A 24,355-nucleotide genomic window follows, 5' to 3' on the forward strand; every position below is an offset into this window, starting at 1 on the left:
TCAAGGCGCTTTCCATATACAAAGATATCAGGTTCCACATACAGATCAACAGGAGCGGGAGTGTACATGACCTTAGTTTTCTTAATGCTGTCAGTCCGAAGCAGATACAAGCATTCGTGAAGAGATCCATCGCTAATTGCATATAAACTAGGAATGTCACCATTTCAGCATCATCAGCATACAACAGCTCCCTAACAAACCCATCACTAACAAGTGTTTTAGCTTGGAATCTTCTGAGGTTGAACACCTTTCCAGTCATTCAAAATCTAATATAAACACCCATATCACAATCGCAGGAACCATACCAGAGCACAGCAGTCAGATAGAGCGAAAACAATGTTGGGGCAGCTATATCATCCTGCTTCACTCCATTATCAGTGAGGAATTCTTCCGATAGCCGACCATTAAAGTCGACGCGACCCTTCATATTATGATATTTAGATATATCTACACTGGTAGCCAAATAGAATATCGAAATGTTCATATTTTTGGTTCTATGGTACGAAACTACATGAAAATTTTCAGGCTTTTTGAAGATTATAATGCTATTTTATGGTAAAAATTTTGTGACAAAAACAAACAAACTATATTTTCAAACCAATTAAATATGTCTAAATTTGCCTCCATTTGTGTGTTTGTGTATATATATATATATATATATATATATATATATATATATATATATATATATAGTGTCCTGGCAGGCTAGCTTTAGTTTTACCATTTTGGGATGAATTTTGCTTAAGTTTGTTTGTTGTTTTTTTTTTTTGTTTTTTTTTTCTTTTGCTTGGTTGTCTCCTCTGTAGCCTTGCCAGGCCACTAATATATGTAACTGGCTGACTGGAACATGCTCATGAATGTTGTTTCATACCCTAAAAAAAAGTTCCAGCAAAAACCTAACAGCCAGCCGTGGTTCTCTCCAGAATGTGCTGCTACCACTGTGCACAGAAATCACTTTTTCCATTACTTCCAACGAAATAGATGTACTGAGACTAAACCGATTTTAGGACTGTCAGCAACCACTGTAAAAAAGTAATAAAGAATGCAAGAGAGTTGTATGCTCAGTCCGTCAAGTCCAAAGTAGCTGAGCAGCAACTTGGTTCCCAATAAACTCTTTGCCAAGAACTTTGCAGCTAATTCTACACTTTGTGACCAAAGCCACCAACCCCCAATATTTCATCCTGCATCAGAAAACACACTGTGATATACAAATATCTGTACGTGATGTTGCCAAGCTAATTAAAAACCTTGATTCCAGTAAAGCAACAGGCCCTGACGGTATTCCAATTATAGTACTCAAAAAAACTTCAACTAAAACTAGCACCTATACTTACAAAACTGTTTAAACATTGTTTTAAGGAGAATTGCTTCCCATCACCCTGGAAAATCTCATCAGTATGGCCTGTATTTCAGAATTTGAGTGATCGGTCATCTCCCTCTCAGTACAGGCCAATAAGTCTCCTGTGCGTCATAAGCATGTTGCTGGAATCTGTGTTAAATAGAGAAGTAATCAACCATCTCAGCAAAAATATATGGTTTCCGTTCTGCAAGGAAAACTGAGCTACAACTGCACCATACCACATGTGCTATATGCTCACTGAGTCGGGAGAGTACTGGGAGAGAGGAAAAGAAATAAGTTGCCAACTAGGAATTACGAGCACTTAAGAAAAATTGGAGTGACAAAACGCCTCATGGGACTAATGCAAGGTTAACGCCTTCATGTTAAAAAATGATTAGCTTTTGAAAGTGAAGAGGAAAGCAAATTCCAATAAAGTCAAGAAAGAAAGAGTGCAAGCAATTATAGACGTTTGCTTTTTAGCGTTCGTTTGTAGGAATCACTTTGCAATTCGATCAGCACAATTTAAACTGCGTGTTACGTATTTAATGAGAAGATGTGACACAAGGGTCATAAAGTGGGACTGGAAAGTCAGCGCTCCAGAGGAAGAACACTCTAACCCTGCAAAAGATGCTCGTGTAGCCCCCCCCCCCCGTCGGCATTCCCCGGTAGAGGCACTTCAGGTGATTAGCAATAAACTAACCTCTTATCCAAAAGAGAAGGCAAGGCCCAGGGAAGGTGGACCTGCTCACGCAAAGCAATGTCGGTCATCATCTCTTCCCCCCCCCCTCCCCAAAAAAAAAGAATTATTCATTCTCAAGTAACGCTGTGTGTCTCCCACTTTGTAATAAAAATATTTTTTTTTTTTCCTTATTTTTTGTAAGTCGGTTGACTTTTCTTCTCTCTTTGTCTTTTCTTTTCTTTTTTCCTTTCTTTCGTTTCCTCTTTCTTTTTTTTCCGTGAATTATAATGGAGCGAAGAGTGCAAGCAACAGTAGCTATTTGCATTTTAACGTTCGTAGGAATCACATTGCGATCCAGTCATCGCAGTTTGACTTGTTAAATAATATTCCTTTTTTCAATTATCTTTTTTTTTCTTTCAGACCCAGATGAGTCACGCAACTTCTACAGTAATCCAGGGACCTCCAACTTCAAGCCATCCTCAGCAGTACCCTGCAGCTGAACAAGCACATCGACCACTTCCGCAAGGTACTCAGGTCCAACCAAATCAGCTGCAATATCCTGTTAGCTCTACAGTATCTGGTGCCCCGGCACATATCCCTTCTGCTCAGATTCCCTATTCAAACCCGCCACAAATACCCCCCACTAGCTACCAGGGATCTACTGGTCCGCACATGGACTCTATGTATACAGATCCCTATCATTCTTATCAGCAAGGATATCCACCAAACATACCCCCTCCCCCTTACCAAAGCCAGGCACCCCATTACCCACCCTCAGTGCCTGCTACGACTACTCCTTCCCATCAAATGTACTCTGGTGTGCCCGTAGCCTCACAGCAACACCCTTATGTCGAGCGATACCAAACACCTGGGTCGGGGTATTCTTCTCCCTCAAGATCTCTCTCGAACCAAAACCCTCGCATGCCTGTTCCCCACGCATCGTCGTATTCCCCGGCTGCCGTCTCGCAGCAGCAGTATACTCCTACTCCTAATCTCCAGACAGCATTATCTGGATACCAGATCCCAACTCCAGGTGTCTCGGTCCCGACAGTATTACCTAACCGTGGTCCCACATCCCAACAGAACTGGGATGCCACTTGTAGCCCTGCCCATAACCAGTATCAAATGCCAACGACCCCTAGCAAGCCACAGCACCTTACAAATTGCCCACAGCCATCATCTAGTGTACCTGCTTCTGTTGCCCATCCCCAGGGATACATTCATCCTGGGAGCACATACTCAGGTTCCCCTCAACAAGCTTGGACGTCTACAGGCTACATGCCAACTTCTACACCTCCATCAAGTGTTCATTATGCTGGTGGTGTTGCCGCTCCTCAGCCTCAACCAAGTGGTCATTACACAGGAAGTGGCCCTATTTCTCAATCCCAGCTGCCGACGGGTCACGTCAACTACCCAGCATCTTCGGTTGCCTCATCTTATGCCCCTCAGCACCAAGTACCTATGGCGAGGATCCAACATCAGCAACCAATTCCTCAAAATCAACCAGCAGCAGGTAACTTAATTTTTCTTAGGATTTTTATATTTTTTATGGAAATCGCTCCAGACAATGCACAAAGCCATTTGATGTAAGAAGCTAAAATGAAAAAATTATAGTACTTCAAGGTCAAAAATTTGCCAACGATAAGTTTTAGATGGAATAGATTCTGACCTAGTAAACAGCAATTCTCTTCTCGTTGTCAGAAACATCACTCATGGAATGTGAGGACTAAAGGACAAAATAAGGGAAGCAAGAGTTATTTGAATTATTTGGAAACTACTGGCCGATCTGACTGAAATTTTGTATGGATGTTTCCTATGATAAGGTGCAGCGAAGTAAGTGTTATGGTAGCTGTCCGATGTATAGTTAGGAATTAATAAAGATTAATATTTAATGCAAAAAGTGAGCACAAATTTAACCATGTTCAACCATCAATTTATAATATAAACCACTCATTCTATGTCAACAGAGTATACGGCAAAATCACGTTGACACACTGAAGTTAAGCATCATTGAGCCTAGTCAGTACCAGATGGGTGACCAATTTGGGAATACCAGGTGCTGTATGTAGGAGTGTCAACACTTTCCTGCAAGAGTTGCAAAAACATAATGTTATCATCTTCCCTAACAGGAATATACATGCGATTGGGGTTCACTTGTGAATTTCATACTCCCATGGAACTTCCTCCTTTGGAGGAAGCCAGTTAAACCTGCATAGGGTTAGTACTGTAGTTTTTTTTGTTTGTTTTTTTTTTCTTCATTTCAACGGGGTATAACTTTGCTTGTTTTTAACAAGCAAAGAGTCTAGTTTATTGTAAATTTTTTTTTTTTTTTGTATACTGAAGGAATATGCTGTTGAAGAAATTGTTTTTGCAAAAAAAAAAAAAAAAAAAAAAAAAGATTAAAATTTCATAAATGCTTTCCTTTTGGTCCCCTGTTCATTTGTTTGTACTTTTCTCAATAACCTTGGATTTTTTTTTTTTTTAAATTTTGCACAAGCATTAGTTATAGTGAAAGTAAAGTTTTGTCAGAACGGGTGTACCCTGCATGCTAGACTTTTTTTTTTAAAACTGTCGTAATTAATGTTTTCAACCAAATTTTTATTTTGTTAAATTTTTTAATTTGTATTTCGTTTACTCGGACTATTGTTCTCGCCTTTATGGATCACATTACACCGTAAAATAAGAAAACTTAAAAAAAATCCAAACAAAATAAATGCTCCAGTAGTATCGACAACCTCAGTATCAGATATTGCTTTAGTTTTCATTCTTTTCCACAGGTCTTCAACACCAAAATATACCCCAGCAAGTCCCCAAACAGTGGAACCAGAACACATCCCCACAACAAATAATACCTCCCCAGCAATGGATACCCCCACAGTCATATAATAACATGACTCATCCTCAATCAACAGTACAATCGCAGCCCCAACAGCAGCAGATGGGGTCTCCTCATTATCCAGCATCAAGAATAACCCCAATATCTCAAAGCTCTCCGCATCATACCTATGCAACCTCTCAACAAGGCATGCCCCGTATGGTCAACCAAATGCAACCCCACCCAGTACAGCAGCCCCACCCTGTCCAACAGACTCATATAATGCAGCAAACTTCCCAACAGCAGTTTGCTCATAACCCTAACCCTGGACAGCAAGCACAACCACAATCTCAGATGCACTCGTCGGGTGGAGTCCAAAACATGCAGTGTTATCCCCAACACCAGCCGCAAGTTCCTGCGAGTATGAACATTCAACAGCTCCCACAGCCTCAGAGCCAGCCTGTCTCCATCCCTCCGGCCCCTTCTAGCGTATCATCCATTCAACCAGTACTCGATCAAACACCTTCCCTAAAGCCGCAATCTGCAACTGCTCCGTCTCCAGGCTGTGTGCCGTCGCAGTCAAACCTTCCGACAACGACGACGACGACGACAGCCCTCCATCAACCCTCACCACAGCACCAGCCGCAGAAGCCAGGATCAGCACCGCCACCACAATCACCGCAAACCCATCCCCAACCACCGACCCATGGTTCGCCGCAAATCCTCCACCCAGCGAAGCTAACTCGTCAGTGGTCCGGATCCACAGCCTCTTCACTAGACGATATCCTCTCCTCTAGTCCTGAGAATGTCCGCGAATCGACCATTCCTGACAGCATGCTGACCCCGCAGGTATTAACCCCGCAGGAAATTCAACTGCAGAAAGAGGAAGCCATGAAAAACCATGCCATCAAGCAAACCCTGAAGCAAGATCCGTACCAGGACAAAGAAACCCTGGATAAGTTTGTGATGGAAGTTGAAAAATTTGAGAAAATGGTCGATGGAATGTGCAAACCTACTTTGAACGGACCAAGCCCTTTAGATTCTATATGGAAGGTAAGATTTTCCGTTCTATACATCTACTTCCAGGCTACCCGGTCGTAAAATACGTATAAATATTATATTTTAATTAATGCAGAATTCTTATCTCTACAATTATATAAATGCAACTCTGTGTGTGAGAGTTCGTTCCGAAAAGGCTGAACAGATTTTCTTTAAAAATTACAGAACTTTAGTGTATAAGTCTGGGAGTAATCTTTGAGTTTTGTCTCAGAATACCCCCAATAATTACCGCTAATCAAAACTGTTATTTTAATTCATCTATCATCAGTTAAGCCATTTTTTCCATGTCGTCACTTAGTAACAATGATAGAACAATGGGCCATGAAGATTCTACTGTTGATAAGTGGACAGCGCATTTTTTTTTTTTTTTGCATGACGTGGTCTGTAGGTCCAAACTCCGCACATAAATTTCTTAATGTTTTTTTTTGTTTTCGTTAACTGGAAAGAAGTTTATATAAAATAATTTTGTAAAAGAAATAGTAGGTTCTCTGGAGTGCAATATACTATACATAACTATACATATATATAACATATACTATACATAACTAAGTTATCGCATGTGAAGCTTCCTCCCGGGCGATTTCAAGGATTTCGGTGACAATAAAAATATACGAGTGTTGAACATCATTCAATCCTGTGCAATGTCGGGTCTCCCTGCTAGTATATATATATATATATTATTATTTATTCGAGGGTAAACAGTTACATTCTACTGTGGGTTAATTCACAGCATGTTTTTATATTTTATTTTTTTATTTATTTATTTTATTTTCAGGACGTGGTCCGTAGGTTCAAACCCTTCACATAAATTTCTTAATGTTTTTTTTTTTTTTATTAACTGGAAAGAAGTTTCTGTAAAATAATTTTATAAAAGAAACAGTAGATTCTCTAGAGTGCAATTTAGAATAACATATATTTTGGACTAAGTTACCGCACGGAGGCATGTGAAGCTTCCTCCCGGGCGATTTCACGGATTTCGGTGACAATAAAAATATACGAGTGTGAAATATTCATTAATCATCGTTCAGTCCCGGGCAACGTTGGTTCTCCCTGCTAATTTATTCTAAACAGAAATACCGTAGGTATTAAACATAACGCAATCGCCAACCACACTTCTCCTGAATCGGCACTGTTTGAGTCCAGTGGCAAGGAGAAAACCAGGACGACTGGAAACAATGCAGAGATAAGCGGAGAGCACATACAGCACCTGGAAGTCCCAAATGGTCACCCATTTAGTACTGACCAGGCTCAACGTTGCTTAACTTCGGTGATCCAGCGGGAACCGGTGTGTCAACGTGATTATGCCGTATATTTTTCTAAACAGTTCACTTCTTGTAAGTAAAAAAAAAAAAAAAAAAATACTCGAGCTGAGATCAAAAGCAAAACGGAAAGTGAGTCAAATAACCTCAACAACTTCAAACTTCGTAACTCCTGATGTAAGTAATCTGTCATGGGAACCATTCACGCATGCGCAGTCATGAAACAGTTGACAAACAGGTAAAACTCCAATGACTCCCTATGTACTAATTTTTCAATTTTGATCCCTTAGCAGCAATTTTTTCTCGGGTGAAAGCCAATTAAAAAGTATTCCACATGTCTGAATATCCTATATACCAAATTTCAAGTCTGTAGATCAAAAATTCGTTGAAGTGGAGAAGTGTCCTCACACACATACATATTCTCACTTCTATAGATATTCTCTCTCTCTCTCTCGGGCAGTTTGTTGATTTTGACGATGGCGCAGTGTTAGTGTCTGTTGAAGGTGTGACATGAGTCCAATCGGAGCTCTGAAACCCCGGCCGTAGATGTGACACCTGATGACAGGAAATCTGGGTAGCGACGCCAAACTTGCTGGTACGCCCTCACTCCATCGTCACAGGACTTTCACCTCATCTCCCAGCCTAGGCAAAGTAGGAATAAGCAGCTTGCTCAGTACTGCTAGCACCCTCTCCGCTGAAAGCAAAAGTACAGATGCAAGGACGGGCCAGGACAGTCTGCACACATGCAATAAGCCGCATCCGATGGCTGACGCAGACCCGAGTCGAGTTGTACATCACCCTTGTTAACCGCGTCGGCACTGCAGTGCTGGTTCATCCGCTTGCACAACAGATGAACCAGCACCGCATGTCACTACCACTTAGTCGTTGCAGTGCTGGATCACCCTTGGGCAAGGTGTAGTACCCACTAGCCCCTCTATTTAGGGTCACAAAAACCCAAGCGTGGTCGATGCTCTTGGCAGATGAAGAATGAAATCTATAGATATATAGATTATATAAAGGGCAGTTGTCTGTGTATATGTATTTCCAGCTAAAACTTGAAAAATACACAACAAATCCCTACAAAGTTGGTATAATTTTAATCAGCATAATCTCAGAAAATAGCTTATTATTTTGAAGACCTCACCAAATCTTCTTTACTTAATTTGTTACGATCCTTGCCACTATATTATGTGTGAAATATTTATTTTTGAATGATGTTAACATTCATTTTCTTTTTCGTTTATTTAGACGTTTTGTTTCATATTTATTTTATTTTAATCTTATTTTTTAAAAAATGTTACTGATTCATGTGTTTGAAAATATTATGATTTGACGTTCATTTTCGATGAGGTTTTCAAATTAACCAACGCTGTTTACTTTTAACAAGTTTCAAACCAGAACTCGTTTCCATCAGTAAAAATATTAAATTCTCAAATTTTTGTTTTGTTGTGCAGGAGCTTTGTGATGAACAAGAAAAACAAAGTCGGAAACGTTCCATGGCTGCAGCTCGGTGTGATGCTATGAAAAATAGAGATCCGCACGTAATGCCTTGTAAGTGACTTTGAGTGCTTCTTTATCGGTTGTTGTTTAATGTTAATGCTTTTTTTATTTTTGAAATCTTAATTATTTTTGACATTTTATTTTTAACATCTTTTTCATTTTTACATTCCTTGACATCTTTTTTACTTTCAACATCTTTTTTTACTTTCGACATCTTTTTTTTCTTTTGACATCTTTTTTTACTTTTGACATCTTTTTCTACTTTTGACATCTTTTTCTACTTTCGACATCTTTTTCTACTTTTGACATCTTTTTCTACTTTCGACATCTTTTTCTACTTTTGACATCTTTTTTTACTTTCGACATCTTTTTTTACTTTCGACATCTTTTTTTACTTTTGACATCTTTTTCTACTTTTGACATCTTTTTTTACTTTCGACATCTTTTTTTACTTTCGACATCTTTTTTTACTTTCGACATCTTTTTTTACTTTCGACATCTTTTTTTACTTTTGACATCTTTTTTACTTTCGACATCTTTTTCTACTTTCGACATCTTTTTTTACTTTCGACATCTTTTTTTACTTTCGACATCTTTTTCTACTTTTGACATCTTTTTTTACTTTCGACATCTTTTTTTACTTTCGACATCTGTTTTTACTTTCGACATCTGTTTTTACTTTCGACATCTGTTTTTACTTTCGACATCTTTTTCTATTTTCGACATCTTTTTCTACTTTTGACATCTTTTTCTACTTTCGACATCTTTTTCTACTTTCGACATCTTTTTACTTTTGACGTCTTTTTTTACTTTTGACATCTTTTTTACTTTCGACGTCTTTTATGTTGAACATATTTTATTTTGAACATATTATTTTTAACATCTTTTTTATTTCTGACATTTTTTTATTTCTGACATTTTTTTTATTTCTGACATTTTCTTATTTCTGACATTTTTTATTTCTGACATTTTTTTTATTTCTGACATTTTTTTTATTTCTGATATTTTTTTTTTTCTTACATTTTTTTATTTCTTACATTTTTTTTATTTCTCTTTTTCACATTTTACTTATTTTTCATGTTTTTTGTTTTTGACATTTCCAATTAGGAGATAATTTTGGCTTGAAATAGCTATGTAGTAGTGTATGATATTAAAAAAAGGATCTAATGCTATAAGTTTTTATTTTAGCATCTTTGTTACATTTTTTTAATTTATACATATTTTTATGATATACATTTTCTATTACGTTTTTTGATTTTTTAACATCTTAAGATTTTTAACACTTTTGGACTTTTCTAACCTCATTTTGCTATTTTAGACAACTTATTTTTTTTAACGTCTTTTGTATTTTTCAAATAACCTTCTGCTTTTTTGAACATCTTTTGCTTTTTTTTTTTGAAAAACCTTTTTTTTTGGGAACATCTTTTTTCAACATCTTTCGTTTTGAACATCTTTTGTTTTGAACATCTTTTGTTTTAAACATCTTTTGTTTTAAACATCTTTTGTTTTGAACATCTTTTGTTTTGAACATCTTTTGTTTTGAACATCTTTTGTTTTGAACATCTTTTGTTTTGAACATCTTTTGTTTTGAACATCTTTTGTTTTGAACATCTTTTGTTTTGAACATCTTTTGTTTTGAACATCTTTTGTTTTGAACATCTTTTGTTTTGAACATCTTTTGTTTTGAACATCTTTCGTTTTGAACATCTTTCGTTTTGAACATCTTTCGTTTTGAACATCTTTCGTTTTGAACATCTTTTTTTTAACATCTTTTTTTTAACATCTTTTTTGTTTTGAATATCTTTTTTTTAAACATTTTTTTAACATCTTTTTTTTTTTAACATTTTTTAACATCTTTTTTTTTAACATTTTTAAAAAGATTATTTTAACATTTTTTTTGAATATCCTTTTTCTTTAACATTTTTTCTTAACATCTTTTTTACATCTTTCAGTGTTTTTTATAACTTTTTACACTTTCTGCATTTTTGTACTTAAAAAACTTATATTTTGCAATTTTTTTATAACTTTTTACATTTTTGTACTTAAAAAAATTATATTTTGCAATTTTTTTTTATAACTTTTTACACTTTTTACATTTTTGTACTTAAAAAAAATTATATTTTGCAATTTTACATTTTTATCAACAATGTTTCACATTCGTTTTAAAAATTTCCACACCATTTTATTTTTTCTGCATTTTTTTCCCTTGTTTCTAAATTATTTTCAACTTTTGCTATCAAATACAAAATTTGTGCAATTTTAGAAAAAGTTTTTATTTTTCGTTTAGATGACGACTCAAGGGTTTTGCTTACAAGCCAAAAAGATGACTATATCAACGCTAGTTGGCTTGATGTAAGTATTTGACGAGATTATACCTGACGGGGGGGGGGGGTAAGGTATAAGTGTTTGTACTAATGAATCATCAGGTCAAATCAACATGGTACCATAGGTTTCAAGCCAGTCGCAGACACAGATTAAAATTTAATGCACCTTCTCAGTTTCATCCGAAATCACTGCTGCTACCAGATGAGGCTGTGTGAAGATATTGGCTTCCTGAGACGAAATGCGCCTAACATTGATGCTTTTTGTTTTTCTACTTCCTTTTGCAAAACTTAATCATGTTCTGCAAAAACAAAAAACAAAAACAGTAACCCACCTTTTTCCCCCTTTTCCTTCTTCCAATTTCCTCTTCCTCTTTCTATCTCCCCCACTTCCTGACTGGTTTCCTAACTTAAAATGTACCAAACATTAATACTGTAACCCTTTTTCCCTCTCCCATTGCAAAACTCATTCATGTTCTGCAGAGCAGGAAACAAAAACGATAAAATCCACTATAAAACAACCAAACCAAACACTACAAACTAGCGATTGAAGATACAAAAACAATAAAATCCACTAAAAAAACAACCAAACACTATAAACTAGCGATTGAAGATACAAAAAGCCTGAAGAATAAAAACCTTCTACAAAATAACTGGATGTAACATGAATTCTATTTCCAAATTAACTGGATTCGGCATTAAATAACCCCAAAAATGGTTGATATGCCGTAAAACAGCCAAATCAAACTTTACAAATAAATATTTCATATCATAAAACAAAACAACCAAACCAAACTCTACAAATAAATATTATTCCAAAATAACTGGCTTCGGCATTAAATAACCTGAAAAGGGTTGATGTGCCTTAAAATAAAACAACGAAACTAAATCATCCAAAAAATCAAATATGGCTGAAGGTAGCTTATCAATATAAACCCTAAAAAAAACATTGCTTTTCAATTCGAGCCTGTGTCACAAGAATGTGTATCCCGCTTGACAGACGATTGCTGCTGACCCGCAATGTTATGTAGCGTGGATTTCTCATTCTGGTTCTGGCTGCATCGTTGTCCTTTTATGCATTGACGGTTGATGGGGGAGGGGAGCAAACACGGGTTCACAAGTATAAAAATATAACATAATCGACCACTGTCCCATCGCCGAAATGTTGCATCCCTCTGTCTGTTTTACAACTTGTATGTAATAAGTGTAAGCGTTTGTATGAAAATCGATCCAAAAGTAAGTCCTCTTATTTTTTTGAACTAAAAAACAAAATGTTGAAGACCTACGAAGACGGGAGTGATACCATTTTAATGATAGATACTCCAACAAACTACGAGCTCTTGTACCCCCCCTCATGTAAATACCCCTCAACAAACCCGACAGGCAGCAAAATCCCACCCCTACGCAGTAGAGATCCCCAGATGTCAGAAAGCCTTCCACGCTCATAGTTTCTTCCCCTGAACTGCTAGACTTTGGAATTCCCTTCCGGGTTCCTGCTTCCCTGACTGACATACAGAAGTTCAAGTGTAATGTGAACAGACATCTTGCTGCTCAACTCCTTATGTAGTGTTGTGGTGACGCCCACTAATTAACATAGGCGGGTGAGTGCGATATATAAAGGTATCAATCACCAATACCGGGAGAGTTCGGCAACGACTGCCAAATAGGCAAGACGCCTATGTTGCCTCCAGTAAGACCTGCAACACGCCACCTGCCGGAATATCTCCAACTGAAGTATATCTGAAGACATGTAAATATGTATATAACTTTTCTTCCTAATATATTATTGTTATATCTTTACTTTCGTGTTCTTGTTAATTATTTGTGCAAATGCAACACATAGTATCCCTACAATTTTTGTCCTAGATAGTAACCTCCTACATCAAACTGGCACTGTGCCTTGTTTGCGGTGAAAATGTAATAAAAAAAAAAAAAAGATAGAAAACACAGACTCTGACACTTTCTGTAAATGTTGAACTCTGGGTGGGTGTGTGACACCATCAAGCTTCTGAACACTAAGGTCAACATCTATATCTACTGTCAAGGTAGTGTTCGTTAGTTGGTTGATCAGGTCATTTCTCTATCTCCTTCGAGCCACGATCTGTCTCTGATTATGTCCAGCTCGAAACTGGCATCAATTGTGTCTAACTGACGCCTGTCCTCAACTGGCCCATCGTAAAACGCAGCAAGTAATCCCAGCCATCATAAAACGCATTACCACAAAACCTACCGACATTCCCAAAACTCATTGCTAATCCTAAAACTAATTCTAGATATATCTCAGATCCTTTTGTTCCTGTCCACTGCCACACCTTGTGTACAACCACACCTCAGCTCGCCTGTGTGTGTATTGGTGAACAACTTATGTCTTTGTTCTGCCGATAAACCTATTTCTTCTTTAGTTATACTTCTTTTCTCTTTTTTCTTTTTACTACCCAACACTTGAGGGCAGGGAGTAACATAAATAGTATCACAGACGTACCATATGTCCATATTAGGCAAAAATGAGGAAAATATTGATTACAACCTCACCTCAGCTCTCCTTTGTCTACCTCGGTGAACAAATTCCTATCCACATTATCTTAACATTAACCCAAGTCGGCTTGATGTAAGTATGTAATAAGTGTAAGCGTTTGTATGAGAATCGATCCAAAAGTAAGTCCTCTTATTTTTTTTAACTAAAAAACAAAATGTTGAAGACCTACGAAGACGGGAGTGATACCATTAAAACAAGCAACATTTTGTGCTGCAGAATTTATTTTTCTACATAGTAACCACCATTCTCAATCCACTTTGGCAAGCAAGCTTTGTCACTCTATCTCTATCGCCACTCTGAAATCAATGAACTCCTCTCCTAACTTTGCTGACATCAACTACATCAGTTTTTAACCGTTCAACAGATGTCAGTGAATGTTGATTGGTTCAAATTTTTCTGCTTAGAGGAATTCAGTGACGCATTTCTGCTTTTGATGCACGTCCATGTCAGGGGTTGCTTTCTTAGAGATTCACACTGTCAATATCTGCAACAGAGAGATGAAACTTTCAGGTCATGAATGCATAAGTTTAGTCATCATAACAATGCAATTTGCAATCTCCTGTGATCCATTCAGCTGAAATAATAAAAATAGGAGACACTACTATTGGAACGTCTCTTGTACTAATGAATCACCGCTTATGAGTGGGTAGCAAGATGTTTGTTTACATTATATTTAAATTTCTATTAAATTTTGCTTATCAAAGCCCAGAAGCCATGGTTTTATGAATTTATCAGGTTGACAGTGAGACCAACGCCTTGAGGATTTGAGATGATGGTTGAAATTGTTTACATTACATTTAATTGAAATTGGTCAGAATTTGATCATTTGAGTGGACGCTACAATGAAAATTTGTTTACATTGGACTTGAAAAACAAACATGTTTGCATTATTTGAATTATTTGGACCATTGTTTTTCTTCTGGTGTTTCCAGATTAGACTCTCTGAAGATACTGGCTTCCTGACTTAAAATGCACCAATCATTGATGTGGTTGTTTTTTTTCCTCTCCCTTTGCAAAACTCAGTCATGTTCTGCAAAGTTAAAAACAAAAACAACAATTTTCCTATATTGTCTCTGTCTTCCCTCCCTGTTGTCTCTCTCTTCCCCCATCTCTGTCTCTTTCTCTCCGTTTCCCCCTCTCTACTTTCTTATCTTCTCTTTTTCCTTTTCCTTCTCCTTTTAGTGTAACATGGCCGTTAAGTTTTAACTGTGCCGCTACAGTTCAAACATCTCTTGAACCCACACGCCATCTGATGCGAATAAAAAAACAAAAGTGCAAATAAAATACATGTATTCGTGGTTCTTCCAAAACAATACATTTCATTTTATTTCCAAAGTCTTTTCACACACACCCACACACACACGCTTTTTAAAAGTCTCTGTCACCGCCACCTGATGCTGGTGCTCGCCCTCGACTTTATACGTCTATCTTGCTCAGCACGCAACTTGCTTCTCTTCGCAACCACATGGCATATTTTTTCTCTCTTTTTTTTGTGTTATATTTGACTTTCATCTTTGTCGCCAACTGTTTGCAGGTTGAACCAAATAACGTATAAGGCAAGACAAATGAAGACTTGACAAAGGTAGATCAGTAAGAAGTGTATTAGGAAAAGTATATTTACAGTATATTTACATAATGGTTGTCAGGTAAGAGAGTCTTGGCTGGAGAACATATCTGCTCTTGGCTCGGCCTTCGGTGGCTTCTGGTTAACACACACTCAGACTAACCGAGTCTTGCTATTGATGTGTAATATTATCCACATATGTAAATGAGTGGGTGCCACCACAACATCTTGTAATGCAAGCTCATGTACATTTGCTAATTTGCATATGTGCTTTAACAGCTGCTGCTGCTAATATTTTCACTAGCCAGCTGTCCTTTGGCTGCTGCTGGTTTTCTCACGTGTGCCCATACATGCTCTGTTATAATAGGAGCAAGTTAGTAAACTAATTATTAAATAATCTCTACTATTATATAAAATTCACTGTGTGTGTGTGTTCCTTCCTTATCGATTCTGAAACGGCTGAGTCTGTCTTTTGCAAAATTCTCACAAAGTTAATTTATATGTCTGGCAGTGTTCTTAGATATGTTTTGTACAGAAAATCATCCAATAAGTATTAAAAAAAATCTGATCTTAAAAATATTCTTATCTTATAGATAAAAAAATTTTTATCGGGGAAATATTTTACGTTACACCAGTGTTACATAAAATATTTTACGTTACACCAGTGTTGCATAAAATATTCCCCTGTAAAAATCCTCGCTATTTTATTTTAATTTTTTTCTTATTAATGAGTTAAATTTACGATAAAAGAAGAGGTACCATTTAAAATCGCCACAAATCATTTCTATGCTATGTTTGCATATTTTAATACTAAACATTAATCAGAAGTAACTTTTCCAGGGCATTCATCGTCAAGTCCAAATATCAGCTGATTTGAGATTGTAAACAAACACAGACAGAATTTGATGAATGACTATTTTTTAAGTTTTAATTTTTTTTATTAGAGGAATTAGTATTTTTTTTATTTTATTTATTTTTTTTTTTTTGCGAATTAGTCTACCAGGCAAATTATTCCTCATAATATACAATAATCAATAGAGGATTGATTCTATAATAATACATACGCAATCTGCATAAATTAAAATATGTTTAAGCGTATTGTATGATCGGACATTGCCAGGTGGCCAGCTAGTAATTAAGAAAAAGTTGTCTCTCTCCGTAAGTAAATTCTCGCCAATAAAACTCGGCAAAGTCTCCTTATGTTTCCATGCGTGCAAAAGTTTATTTCACCTAAGTTAAAAAGACGATGCAGAGCATGAAAGCTGAACACATAAGCACCCCTAACCCTAACGTCTGCAGACGTATGTATATAAGAAACTTTATTTGGTTATTTGATCGTGCATCGGTAAGAACATAACGTGCGTGCGATCTCCCTCTAATGAAAATGTAACGCTTCTTCGAATATCATAAAAGTTGTTTTCGTGCATCGCTTCGTTCTTCAAACGTCACAGTTATTGTAACATGTTTTCTTTGCTTCTTGCAGGACCTTGTGCTATCATGTCCAAAATTCATCGCAACCCAATTCCCCTTAAACGTGACCCTTGTTGATTTCTGGCTCATGGTTTATGAGCAAGGGGCAGAGGTCATTGTCAAATTATTCAGTGAAGCAGAATCAGGCAAGGTAAGATGTTCTTTTGTGATTTTTGCTGTTTAATCCTGTTCAATATCAAATTTCTTTTATTAATCTATAAATATAAAAGCGAAAATGTATGTATGCATGTACGTATGTTCGCTTTTCCTCAATGTCCACGAAAGGCTTCTTTCAAACAAGCGCTTGCTCGCTTCACAACTTTTTAAAACTTTTTATATCATCTATAAATTGTAATATCTACAAATTATCCATGGAGCTTGCCTCTCTATTTAATTTTATTGACTTTCAAACCTTAATTATTGCACATTTCCCGCATCGGCACGCGTTACATTCGGTTTTCGGTATATAAAAAAAGCGAATCTCGACTCTAATCACAGGCCCAGAGCCAGTTTGGTCAATGTCGACTTTGTCATATCAGACTATAGCTTTCATTTTGAGACGAGGGAGCGGGTTTTTAAAAACAAACAAACCCATTTATTCAAAACTGTCCCGCACAAAATAACTGCTGAATACCTATCGCCGTCACGTCAATCAAAAACGCGCACCTGTTTTTTTTCAAACACTTTACTATTTTCCAACTGTGCATCGTCAACGCTTCGGGTTTCTTTCACATACCCTAAAAAACACCCGGGCAACGCCGGGTACCCCTCGCTAGTCATAAATAAAGGAAGCTTGAGGAACTTTTATTCTCTATCTGTGGTCTACTCTCACTGAGCTTATGAGCACCTGGTAGGAGGAGGGTTAGAAGATACAATACTGCCAAGGAAAAAAGATGCTTTTTTTTTTTTTTTTTGTCTAATCCTATTCAATATCAAAATTTTTTTTTTTTAATCTATATCCATAAATATAAAAGGGAAAATGTATGTATGTGTGTTCGCTTTTTCTGTATGTCTACAAAAGGCTTCTTTCAGAGAAGCGGTCGGTTGCTTCACAACTTTTTAAAACTTTTTATATCACATATAAATCATAATATCTCACAGTTAACAACGAAGCTCGCCTGTCTATTTAATTTGCTCGATTTCGGGAAGATAAATATTCAATATTTGTCGCTCGCCGCATGTGGGTTAGTCTTTTTCCTATAACATCTTGGGAAAATAAAAATCCCGCAGTCAAACTTGACCTCTTTAAGTCATCAAAACGGGCACCTGCCAAATCCAAGTAATTAAATAAATTCAAACGTGTTTCCGTTAGCATTTCGCTGTGGGGCAATGGTTAACGTTGCACTTTTTTTTCTTTTTTTTTTTTTCACACTTTAATTTACAACTTTGCCTCAATGGTTCGGGTTTGATCCTCATACTTTTTTTTTTTTTTTTTTTTTTTTTTTACCCCCCCCCCCACACACACCTCCAAACACCCGGGCAACGCCGGGTACCCCTCGCTAGTATATATATATAGACAGCAAAATCTGTGTGCACATTTTATGTATGTCCAGCAAAGCCTTTTTTCGCCGGGGTTCTCGGGGGAGAGGGTTACTATTTCTTAGAACTGTTTATGTACCCCCTAGATCATAATATGTACGATTTGCGAACACGCGTCGCATCTAGATTTATTTACATCGACTTTTACAAAATTCTCGCTATTTTAGCTTCTCTCTTGTGTGTTCGACTTTTTAGTATAAATAAAGTGAAACTAATCCAAAGCAAAGGCATTGTTTCCGGCCCTCGTGCCGGGAACGTCCAGAAAGCAATCAGCTTTTAATCAATGTGGGGGAAATCCCTTATATCAGACAATTGGTTGTTTTTGTTTTACGGCATATCAACCCTTTTCAGGTTATTTAATGCCGAATCCAGTGATTTTGAAAAACAGTTTTTTAATAGAGTATATTTGTTTTGTTTTTTTGTTTTTTAAAGTCAATTTCTATTTAACCCATAGTTGGGACCTTAACAGATACTACCAGTCTGGGTCAGAGTGGACCTGGGAGCAATGGCAATTAAAGGGCGGCTCCACACTCCCCAAAGCCTGCAAGCTGGGGGCCTCACCATCGGATATAGTTTAAGGTCATATCCAGGACCATATCAGACAATTGCTATTCAATTTGGACAATCCCCTTTAAATGGCGAACTGGTCCCCCCCCCCAACATCTTGAGGAAACAAAACCAGCCAAAGTTGGGCAAACAAACCCAAAAAAACTGCCTCGCAGTAAAAGTTAACTGCAGTATTTCTTTTTGACCTCATTAAATACGCGCACCTGTCAATTCAGTTTTTAATACTTAAATAAATTCAAACGTTTTTCTGTTACTCTCCCTTGCTGGCCTAGCGGATAACGTGTCACACTTTATTTTGCACCTTCACCTCAAGGCTTCTGGTTCGATCCTACCTACCTACCAAAACTTTTTTTTAATTATTTCTTCACCCCCACCCCCCAACACCTACAAATACCCAGGCAATGCCGGGTACCCCCACGAGTCTATTATATAAAAGCGAAAATGTGTTTGTGTGTTCATGCACTTTCTTTGTATGTCCGGCAAAGGCTTTTTGCAAGATTTATATTGTAATGCCTACGAATTCCCATTAATCGTTTATAAATGATTTCCTTATTTAAATATAAACTAATTTATCAATTTATGCGATTTTTGGAATATGATATTTTCATTTTGTCATGAATATGTACATTATACAGGTTTTCCTTTTTGTTTTTTAAATATAAGTGAAATTCTGGTCAAACACCTTATGGACCGGTAACCGTGTGTGTGTGGAGGGGGGTGACACGGGGCAGCCGATTCACAAGATAAAGAGAACAAAGATGTTTATATGGAAAAATCTATATATTAATACGATAGCGAGTGTGTTATTTTTTGCGTCACGCTTACATCTGGGTCATTTAATTGTTATGTACTTCCATTTCTTGTCATAAATAATTTTACCAAGAATTCTTCCTAAGTTTTTTGGTTTCGGTTTATAACTGATAGCACCCAAGTCATTTAATTTTTTTATAAATAATTTTACTAAGTATTCTTCATAATTTTGGTTTCGGCTTCAGCTGATTGCACTGAAGTCATCCATTTTTTTTTTTTTGTGAATAATTTTACCAAGAATTCCTCACAAGTTTTGGTTTCGATTATAGCTGATGGAACTCCAGTAATCTATTTTTTAAAAATAATTTTATCGCGAATTCTTCATAAGTCTTGGTTTTGGTTTCGATTATAGCTGAAAGAACTAAAGTTTTAAGTTTGGGATTTGGTTTCGATTGAAGCTAATGCACCCAAACGATATGGATATATTTTTTTATTTTTGAAATCGCAACTGTATAACATATAGAAATCGACAGAACATTAACTCTATAATAATATATATGAAATCTGCAAGAATTAAAATATCATATTTAAGCATACTTTATGACCGGGCTTTGCCGAGTGTTCATGCTAGCTTAGATGAATACTTTTGCAGTTTTAACAAAAAAGCTACAATAATATCAGAGCGTCTCCATTTACACTGAACATCTACAGAATGGCAACATCACTATATTACATATGAATGAGTCCCCTGTGGAATTTCCACAGGTCCCGCTAGTATTTATGAATAAAAATAGATACAACGGGATGACGTTATGTGAAAGAGAAAAGGAAAAACTATAGCATAAGAAAACTATCAACGTTTCGTCCTCAATTTTCAAAGGGCCTTCTTCAGGATTATAAAAGGATGGGATTCAGAAAAGAGTCTCTACTCTAATTTGTAAGTCTTTCGTGGGCCATGTCACCAAGTGACAAAGTGTCGCCTCTCGTTGAGGACAAAGTCTCTTTGCCAAAAATTTCTTTGAACGAGAATCTCAAGATGAGACTCTCTCTTTCTCAATTGGGAACCCTGGGGGAGAGAATCCAGCCAGGATCTTCGGTCTAAAAAATATGCTTCTAAATATATAATATTTTTGAGGGCTTAGCTCCACCCACCAGCTCTTGGGCTGTTACCAACCTGGATATAGATTTGACCAGGCCACTGGTTAATTTTCAGCCAACCAGTGGAGTGGCCAGATCCGGGTTTGGCAGTCAGCGTATTTCTCTTTGTTTGAATTAAAAAACTTCAACCATTATAGCTGGTGCACAAAAAAAATAAAGGAAAAGAATTTATTTATTTATTCATTTTTTTTTTTTCATTCTTATCTGACCCTGTCACAACCTAGATTTTTAATAAGTAAATAATTATTTCTCATTTTATTCTTTGCAGAAATACCCCACCTATTGGCCGGCTGAGAAAGGGCAGACAATCCAACATGGCCCGATTAGCTTAACTTTGCAGACGTGCAAAACGAAAGATCTGTGGACAGAACGACTTATTTACCTCACCCATACCGAAGTAAGTATCATGTTGTGTTACTATCAAGCCCCCACTCCAGGTGTTCGGTGGTGGGAGGAGGGGGTGTGTAGAAAAAATATAACGAGAGAAGAGGAAATAGGTTTATCGTGGTGGAAAGACAATAAATAGGAATTTATTCACCAACACACACAAAAAGCAGTTGAAATAAAAAGCAAGGTTGGACGGTTATTTTAGGACAAAGGACTGAACAGGGGATTGGTCAATACATATTATAACAATAACATAGATGTTCTATTAGTGGCGTCACCTGCATGTCAGACGTATAACTTATTGAACGATGGGTGATGCACATTTAACGATTATGACAAGGGCCTGACAAGATTGGTCCCCATCTGGCATCGATTGAAATGAATGGCTCTCGTGTAGGGGAGGCCCCATGTTTTGATAAGCTTCTGTGTTTAACCTTTACTCCTGATCTGAAATGGAACACATACATCAAGTCTGTGGCTAAGGTCGCTGGGAAAATGATGGGATCCTTCTACCGCTCCAGAAGATATCTCACTAATGATGCAATTCTCTATCTATATAAAAGCCAAGTACATCCAAGGATGGAGTACTGCTGCCACATCTGGGCAGGAGTTGCTAAAAACAGCCTATCCTGCCTTGACAGGGTACAAAATAAACTTTGTGGCTTAGTGGGTGATGCCCTTTTCTCTTCCCTGCAACCTCTCTCCCACAGAAGAGATGTTGCAAGCCTGTCTCTGTTTTATCGTTATTTCCATGGCAAGTGCTCGTCTGAGCTCCATTTTCTGGTCCCCTCCTCGCCAATCTTTCATGAAAAACACCCGACTAGCTGAAACCACTGTCAATAATTTTCCCCACTCTTTATCATTGCTTAAATCAAAACGTAGATTCCATGAACAAAGCTTCTTTCTTAGAACAGCACAGCTGTGGAACTCTCTGCCGCTTGCCTGTTCCCCCCTGCCCCCGAATTCAACTTGGATGTCTTCAAGTCCAACACAAACAAATTCCTGATGAACCACCCCCTTAAGTAATGACACCTTATCAAATCCCCAATACTATTACTACGATACTATCCCTTTGATTAACAGTAATCACACACAATAACCCTTATCCCCGAGTGGCTCCTGGGCCTTGATAAGTGGTGACCCCCATGTAAAAAAAAAAAAAAAAAAAAAAAGAGACCACAATTATATATATTTTAGAGTTAGTGTGTGGACGGATTTTTAGGTGTGGTTATAATTAAAGCGTGATAGATGACCGGAACAAAAGGACCTGAGATATATTTAGGATTGGCAAAGGGGTTTTACGACAGTCCAGTTGACAATGGTTAGGAATTGCCAGTTGAACCCAGTTGCTGTCAGTTGTGAGTTAGACTTTGTTGAAGATGCATTGTAGCTCAGAAGAAATGGGAAACTGAATTTATGAACTGACTGACAGACAGACACTACCTCGATAGTAGATATAGATACGGACCTTAGTACTTAAGTGTAGTTCCCACAATGGTGTCACACATGCACCCAGACCGCAACCAATATATACAAAATGTATCTGAGACTGTGTTTTCGTTTGGAGTTATGTTTTGTATTTGTTTTACATACTAGTGAATCCATGTGCACCTCTGTGGTAGCTGCCAATGGGAGACATGATGATACAGCCTTAAGAAGAGAAGACGACAGAGAAATCCTTGGTACATAATGTTGGGGTTCGTGGTGTTGTCAGCGGGGCACTTTGTGATCTCACAATGCAACGAATCTTGCCAGGCCCTTTGTTGTAATCGTTAAATGTGCGTCACTAATCACTCAATAAGTCGTACCTCTGACACGCAGATGGCGCCACTAATAGAGCATCCATGTTATTGTCATAAAGTATTGACTTGCCTTTGGAATTCCCTCCCTGCTCCCCAGACTATCAACATGCAGAAATGTAAAGGTAATGTGAACAAACATTTTTGCAGCATACCTCCCCACTTAGGATGCCCTAACAAATCTGCCCTGGTGTAACCAGATTAGGCTATCTGAAGATACTGGCTTCCTGTCCTAAAATGCACCAAACATTGCAAGAGGCTTATCTCTTGTCGTTATTTAGCTGGATTTTATTTTCTATCTTTCTTTCTCTTTGCATCTTATCTTTGTTTCTTTTTTCCTGTTTTTTTTTTCTCTCTTCATCTTCCTTTCTCCATCTTGCCTTCCTTTTCCCTCTAATGATAGTTCTCTCTGAAAATGTTAATTTTGCTATGGGGACTAAAAACTCAAATGATTCATGAAAGGGTAGGGGAGTTAGATGACTTTTGTTTCGTCAAAGAATGACTTCCTGTCTCTTTCGCCTCACACACTCAACGTGTTATGTTATTGGCTCCCAGAAAATACCGGTTACCCTATTGGTTTCCTTTCATTGACAAGTTGATTGTCATTTCTTAGGTTAGAAATATCTTGTTAACAAAGAAAAGTATGTTTGAATAACAGAAATAAAGTTATCAAAGTGAAATAGCTATTTAAAGATAAAATATTTACATTAAAATAGTTCCCAGGAATATTAACTTGGGGGTGGGGGGAGATTTGATAATCTTGATGATGGTCGCGTGGTGATACGGGTTGATGACGTCATAAAGAGGGGGAGATGGCTTTCTTTGAGAATCGTAGAAATGAGTCAGGAGTTTGGCTGTCAGAATTAGCAGAGACAGTCGGTAGTCAGAGGGAGAGAGACAGTCCACTGACCGCAATGGCTCCGAGCATCAGAAGCAGAGATGCATCATTGATGACATCATTTCTAATTTGATATATACAAGGGTTGTTCCAAAATTAAAACCTCCTACATTTATTTTAATCCGACTGAATGGATGATAGAGGATTGTAAATTGCATTGTTATGATGACTGAACTTACGCATTCATAACCTGAAAAGTTCATCTCTTTGTTGCAGATATTGATGGTGTGAGACTCTAAGAAAGCAACCCCTGTCATGGACATGCATCAGCAGAAATATTGTCATTGATTTCCTGGCAAAAATCCATCGAGAATGATGATGATTAAGTAGAAAAATTAATTTTTCAGCACGAAATGGTACTGCTCCCATCTTTGTAGCTCTTCAACTATTTGAGTTTAAAAAAAAAAAAAAAGAAGCTTTTGTGACAATCCTCGCATGACAAAGCATGCTCTGGTCACCCATGCACACCCGTTGTTCATCGCTGGCAAAATTGCATTGAAAATGGTGGTGACTATGTAGAAAAATATATTCTGGGGCACAAAAGGTGACTCGTTCTAATGGTACCAGTCCTGTCTTCATAGCTCTTCAATTCTTTGAGTTAAAAAAGATGGCTTTACTTTCGGAATGATTCACATGTATTATATTGATTTCACAAGGGTTATTTTGTTTATTACTAAGCAGAAATTTGTCTTTTCGATTGAAATTTATGTAAAAT

At 37.2% G+C, this 24,355-nt stretch overlaps 1 protein-coding gene and 1 pseudogene across 3 annotated transcripts in view; one reads left to right on the forward strand and one right to left on the reverse strand.

Moving 5' to 3' along the window:
* The window catches only part of LOC145268667 (tyrosine-protein phosphatase non-receptor type 23-like), a 144,856-nt gene that overhangs the window by 104,030 nt on the left and 16,471 nt on the right, over positions 1–24,355 (forward strand). For all 3 annotated transcript variants that reach the window (XM_080124154.1, XM_080124155.1, XM_080124156.1), the window contains 6 exons: positions 2,439–3,531; positions 4,796–5,886; positions 8,606–8,702; positions 10,939–11,003; positions 16,556–16,693; positions 20,825–20,953. In XM_080124154.1, coding sequence (XP_079980280.1) covers positions 2,439–3,531; positions 4,796–5,886; positions 8,606–8,702; positions 10,939–11,003; positions 16,556–16,693; positions 20,825–20,953 — 2,613 coding nt within the window. The remainder of the gene's footprint in view (positions 1–2,438; positions 3,532–4,795; positions 5,887–8,605; positions 8,703–10,938; positions 11,004–16,555; positions 16,694–20,824; positions 20,954–24,355) is intronic.
* Positions 7,088–7,204, reverse strand: LOC145268970 (5S ribosomal RNA; annotated as a pseudogene).

This window comes from Euprymna scolopes, chromosome 44, assembly GCF_053919585.1.
Source record: "Euprymna scolopes isolate OS-2025 chromosome 44, ASM5391958v1, whole genome shotgun sequence".
NCBI classification, from domain to species: Eukaryota; Metazoa; Mollusca; class Cephalopoda; order Sepiida; family Sepiolidae; genus Euprymna; species Euprymna scolopes.